The sequence below is a fragment of the Rhamphochromis sp. 'chilingali' genome (assembly GCF_963969265.1).
Source record: "Rhamphochromis sp. 'chilingali' genome assembly, chromosome: 11".
NCBI classification, from domain to species: Eukaryota; Metazoa; Chordata; class Actinopteri; order Cichliformes; family Cichlidae; genus Rhamphochromis; species Rhamphochromis sp. 'chilingali'.
The window spans coordinates 33,314,998-33,321,131 of record NC_137938.1 but is presented as its reverse complement, the minus strand read 5'-3'; the positions used below and the strand labels follow the sequence as shown (position 1 = coordinate 33,321,131).

General features: G+C 42.1%; 1 protein-coding gene across 1 annotated transcript; it reads right to left on the bottom strand.

Annotated features, from left to right (window-relative positions):
- Positions 1–847: 847 nt before the first annotated feature.
- Positions 848–5,068, bottom strand: LOC308405645 (uncharacterized protein). The gene is made up of 5 exons (XM_080896344.1): positions 4,968–5,068; positions 3,514–4,355; positions 2,808–3,005; positions 2,423–2,633; positions 848–1,427 (listed from the first exon to the last, which is right to left on the bottom strand). The coding sequence occupies exons 2-5, from the start codon at positions 4,244–4,246 to the stop codon at positions 1,166–1,168; spliced, it is 1,404 nt and encodes a 467-aa protein (XP_080752470.1). The 5' UTR covers positions 4,247–4,355; positions 4,968–5,068; the 3' UTR covers positions 848–1,165.
- Positions 5,069–6,134: the final 1,066 nt, after the last annotated feature.

Genomic DNA, 6,134 nt, shown 5'->3' with positions numbered 1-6,134 from the left:
TGCAAAGAAACGGAGTGCGGTACAAAGAATATGTAATGGACTGAGCGATGTGTCACATGCGCAATATATGGCCTGAGGATATTATCCAAATAACTTATTGATTGTGCTGAGAAACGGTAACGTTCGCACAGGAAATCATCAGGTAATGATAAAATGTCCATACGCGCTCTGATCACTCTCTCCCGGCGGAGAGCTCTGCGGAGTATTTGGGCTTCAAGATCTACTGGCTCTTCAAGGAAGGGACACGCCATGTCTGACACTTCCTACTGTCAGGTTTCCGACAAAGAGGCGGGGTCAGTCAGGGTTAGTTGTAGTAAACCTGCTAGGGGGCAGGTTAGCTTCACGGAGTGTGTCGTCATAGTGACTCACTCAGGCTTCAGCTGAACTCGCTTTGTGAAACCGAAAAACCAGAGTTTTCGTTAACTCAGGGTATACTTAGTCAGACTTTGCACTAAACCGGCTTCCTGAAATAGGGCCCTGGTCTTAAATCCCCGTAGACACAGGTGTTGCCAATCCAAGTAGACAAGGTGGAAACACTGGTACAATGGGAAAAACCAGCACTCACCCGGACCATGACAGGGTCGTTGTGATTGGGTTTCTTTTTATTACTGTCTTTTTTGCTGAAAAAAGTGAAGTGAACTGAATTTCCACAGCTAGCCATGAGCGTGGCACTGATAATGTCCTTCTGAGGAGGGAGGCTTTCTATACAATCACTTGGAGGTCTGTATTTTGATTTGAAAGCTGTTGAATGAAATAATAACTAAATTCACAGAAAAACAATAATACAGTTCTTCATGAAAAGTAGTTTTTATTTGATCGAAAAAAAAACATCATAAACACTCACAGAACCAGAGAATTTCTCATCGTAACATGGTTGAACCAAACCTTTTAAAAAAAACCAGTAGAATATTTCATCACATCATTTTAACTATGTGTAAAGTTCTCTGCAGCAACAAAGCAGCAGCTTCTTGCTCTGACCTTCATTTATTTGGTAGTGACAGGTAGTGTTGCACGCATTGTGAGTCCTTGGGTTACTGACAGTTACAGAACTGAGGACCTGCTGCATCTACATGAAAGTCCAGTCAGTTAGTCACATGAGGCACTGGAGGAAAACTGTATAATAATATAATTTTTGTTTGTATTGTTCACTTTGCACTCCTCAGGATTAGAATCGTGTTTCCACTCTTTCCCAAATGCAGTCGCATTCTTGCAAAACGTCCCTTTCGGGCATTGTGGTCACGATGCTGAACCTGTTCCCGGAGATCTCCCGCAGCTCCTTGATCAGTCCCTCCACAGATGGACTCGGCCAAGTTTTGTTTTCGTCACTTATAAGAATGTATGTCTGTCTCTTGATCAGCTCCAGTCGCTCCAGGTGTCGCAGCTTGTTGAGGAACAGCAGGTCTCTTGTTGGTTCCTCACGGTGGAAGCTACAGAAGACAAGACAGGGAAAAAAACGTCAGCTCTAGTTGCGTGTTGGCAACGATAGGTCCATAATGGGAAATTGTTGAGACGATTTTCTGTAGTGTTTCAGTTGTACTTAAGAAATCAAGACAGAGAAAAGCTTCATTTGCAGCAAAATGTAAATTATGTCAGTTTCTCAAGTGAGATGATTTGATGCTGCAGGTCACACATAAACCATCAAATGGTTTATGTCAACACCCTGGTTAAGAAAGCCCGTCAGCGTCTCTTCTTCCTCAAAAGACTTAAAGACTTCCATCTGCCACTGAGGGTGCTCAAGAACTTTTACTCCTGCACCATCGAGAGCGTCCTGACGGCAAACATCTGCACCTGGTTTGGGAACAGCACCAAGCAGGACAGACGAGATCTGCAAAGAGTGGTGCGCTCAGCCGAACGCATCATTCAATCAGAGCTCCCTGACCTGCTGTCCATCTACACCAAGCGGTGCAAGACCAAAGCTAGGAAGATTATGATGGACCTCTCCCATCCCAACAATGGACTCTTCTCACTGTTGAGGTCTGGGAAGGGCTTCCGCTCCCTTAAGGCCAAAACAGAGAGAATGAGGAGGAGCTTCTTCCCCCAGGCTATTCGGGCCCTGAACCAGGTGTAGGACTGGACTCTCCCACACACATCGCTATAAGACTGGACTCTCACACACATCACAACACGCACCACCACACATTTCCTATAATTTATAATCTTTATAATCTCCTCTGCTATTTGCACATTTTTTACTGTAAATTTCTAAGTTAATTTGTAAATTTTGTAGTAACCTGTAAATTGTAAATACTGTAAAACTTTTTTTCTGTCATTTAATGGTCAGGCATTGTACAGCTACAAGCATTTCACCCCCATGTCATACTGTGTATGGTTGTGTGTGTGTGTGTGTGACAAATAAAATTTGAATTTGAAATGGAACTTTTACTTTGTAATAGTAATATAAATAAAAATCTGCTGGGCATACCGTATTCTGAGAGTCTTGAGTTGAGGAAACAGTGTAGGAAGCTGTTTGCAGAGACAATCATCATAGCGGTTCTGATCTATGTCCAGATGTTCAACTCGCTGGAGTTGAGATGCAATGGAGCTCATCTGGCACATGCATGTGGATGTTCGCAGTGTCAGACTGGTCATCTGGCGTGGAAGGTCTTCCGTATAAGAGGAAAGAAAAGTCCCTCCTATAAGGAAAGAAACGACAGGACAGAAGTTACAGAAAACAGTTTTGGCCTGGAGCTTCACACAGCTTCACTTAAAAAACAAAAAAAAAAAAAGGATGCATGCAAGACAACAGATTTTTGCTTACTACACACACTTACACACATTACAAAGATTAAATGCATGTTTTGACTCACCAATGATTGAGAGTGATTCCAGCTGTTGCAGATAACTGAGCCAGGAATAGAGGTTGCACTGCAGACCATCCCAGGGGTACCTGTAGTGGACAGCAAGCGACTTGAGTGAAGTCAGACCCCACAGCGCGTCCTCCGACAGGATGATTTCTGTGTAATTGACTAACTCCAAAGAGATCAGTTCTGGGCCGCCGTACTCTCCTACAGGATAAAAGAAGTGGTTAGCTAAACATTTAGTCTCTGTCAGTTAAGTTTAGCATAGTCACACAATACTGCACAACAGGCTGTGTGCTCACAATACTAATCAGAACAATATGTATTTATGAATGTAATCAGAATAATAATTCCTAAGGAAATTATGTGGCTTAGACAGTTGGTCCAAGATAGTAACAGTAATAGACTAAACTAATTAAATAATACAATATATTACAAGTACAATACAGTTTCCAAAATTTAAGAAATAGCACTAATATATACAAATTGCTCAATTATAAACATCAAGAATATTACAGAGGTGAAATATATATAATAATGCAGCATGTGTGCAGCTCAACTGACTTCAATATGATGGGTTTTGTTCCAATATTAAGGCATAATGTCAAGAAATCATTGTATTTTCTTGATGAAAAGCTCTTGTCAAAGGTGTAAAAAGTGACTGTATTGGTTCTGATGCTTGCAAGTGTAAAATATAATCAGGAGACTGGCTTACCTGGGTTTTCTGGGTCCAGTGGGTAGAAGTAGTTGTTGGGCAGTGGCACTGGTGGCTCCCCTTTCATTCCCCAGGATAAGTGTTTGAGTTTCTTCAGGCTTAGCAGCAGGTTGTGGAAGATGCAAGAGGGCACTGGCCTCATCCTCTCAAGCCTTTCACTTTCCTGCTGGTGGAACAGCAAGTACTCCAGGTTGACCAAGCGTGACACGCAATTGATGAACGCCACACTGTCGTCGCAGGACATCTGAATGTCGCAGACGCTGAGGTGAGTCAACCGCTCGACTAGTTGCTGACTCTGACACTGCACCAGTAACGGCTCAACCCAGGTGGCGTTTCGTACCCCAAGACTCGTCAGGTTGGGGAATTCACACAGGTTGTCTAAGTATTTCATCTTGTAATATCGCCGTTCCCTCACACAGACAATGGTGTTGAGCGATGGGAGGGACTTGCTGAGGATTTTCCAATCTTTGGATCCTAAATGTCGCACTGTGGCACGGCTGACCCCACGGCACTGCACGGTGTCCCAGAATCCAGATGTGTAGCGGGGAAAGTTGGAGAGTCCTGCTGTATAATCCTTCCACAGGGACGGGTGGTCGATGAGATCTCTGAAGTGTCTGCAGCAGAGGCGGGCTGTGTGCTTTTCCTCAGTGTTCAAGTAGCCGAACACCAAAACCCAAACTTCAGGTGGCAGATATGGTAGCTCCTGGACCTTCATGTTGACTGTTTGAGCCATTGCACCTCAATTCCTTACACAAATTCAACCAATGCAGAGGCAGCAGACCTACAATTAATAGTCCTTTGTCCCTGAGTAATCACACTGATTCGCTGAAATGTAGGAGCACCTGGAAAGGGAACAACAACAATTTACAATCCAGACTAAACAAAAAATGACCAAGACCTCACTTAAGCTCTTTTTTTATGTAAAAGGTGTTTATTTTTGCCCCAAACTATTCAGGCAAGCCTCACACCTCCATCAAGACTGTAATATGAAATAACTATCCCAACGTCCTTGTGGGTTGCCATGTGAATTTAAAGAAGCTTGTTGAGGTGAAATTTGCCTGTGCCTTTGAGTCACTGAAAACAAGGCCTCCTTGTATTCATCTCCAAACAAATAAATTAATCTCTGACTCAGTCTGGCTTCATGAAACGTGGATATAAAAAGTCATATTATTATTACAATCCTAGATTATTTTCACAAAGCATTTCATGCACACATTAATTCCCTACAGCCAGCCAAAAAGAAACAAATGAAGGATAATCTGAGATGTGTTTTAACAGAAAAACCACTTTCACTCCCAAAATTACTTAAAACAGGTCAGTAAAGATCTATCCATACTTTAAATGCTTAACTTGACGAAAACAGCATTGCAGTACATCTAACCAGCAGAGATGCTACAACAGGTAAACTTGAACTACACAGCAAATTATAGTTTGTGGCAGAGAATAATCCTTACCTTGCAGGAGTTTCTGAAAAGTTCAAATCCAGTAAGAAGCAGATGAAGAAGCTCTTCCAGCCTGCACACACACAGGGCCAAAGCAAAGTGACCATCCCTGGTCTGTGACCCTTTAAAAGCTTGCTGGTACTTAATTAACATATGACTTTGTCAATAAAATAATCCCTGTATATCCTCTTATTTGTCTGCTGTTGACATCATCAGTCAAGTGGGGTGTGTCAACAACTGTCGATGAAGTTGAAGCTGAAGCTCATCACTCCATTGTTGTGTTCCAGACTGCTTGATCACATCACTTACATGTCTCCACACCCCACTCACTGTTTCATGTCCTTTCTCTTTCTTATACGTAACTGTTGGCTGCATCTGAAAGTCCACCATGACATATTGCTTTTGCTGCAATATGTCCACTGTGTTCATGAAGAATTCCTGTGTAAAACGACTAAACAGACTTAGTAAACAACACCAGTCACACTGAGCCAGCCATTTTTGTCAATTTTTCTTAGCTAAATAGAAATCAAAGTAAAGAATATTTTCAATGTTTCAAGCAAGCAAGCAAGCAATTTATTTATATAGCGCTTTCAGATCAGCCACGAGCTGAACACAAAGTGCTGTACACTTGACATGCCAAACATGATACATTGAGCATGTTAAAAAAAATGAGAAAAATAGTAATAATAATATAAGATAAGTAATATATATATAAACACATTTAAAACAATAAAATCAGCACATTAGATTAAAACAATAAAATCAGGGTCAGACTGTGTCATAAGCCAAAGAGTAAAAATGAGTTTTAAGACGTGTTTTAAAAGTGGACAGTGAAGGGGCCTCTCTAATGTGCTGGGAAAGATTGTTCCACAGATTAGGAGCAGCAATAGAGAAGGCCCTGTCCCCTCTGAGCTTCCTCTTGGACCTGGGTACCTCCAGGAGCAGCTTGTCAGCTGACCTGAGAGACCTGGGGGGTGAGTAAGGATGCAAAAGCTCAGAGAGGTAAGTTGGGGCAAGACCATTTAAACATTTAAACACAAACATGAGAATTTTAAAGTGAACTCTAAGATATACAGGCAGCCAATGGAGTGAAGCCAGGACGGGAGTTATGTGCTCTCTTTTACGAGTTCTGGTTAAAAGTCGTGCAGCAGAATTTTGGACCAGCTGCAGACGAGAGAG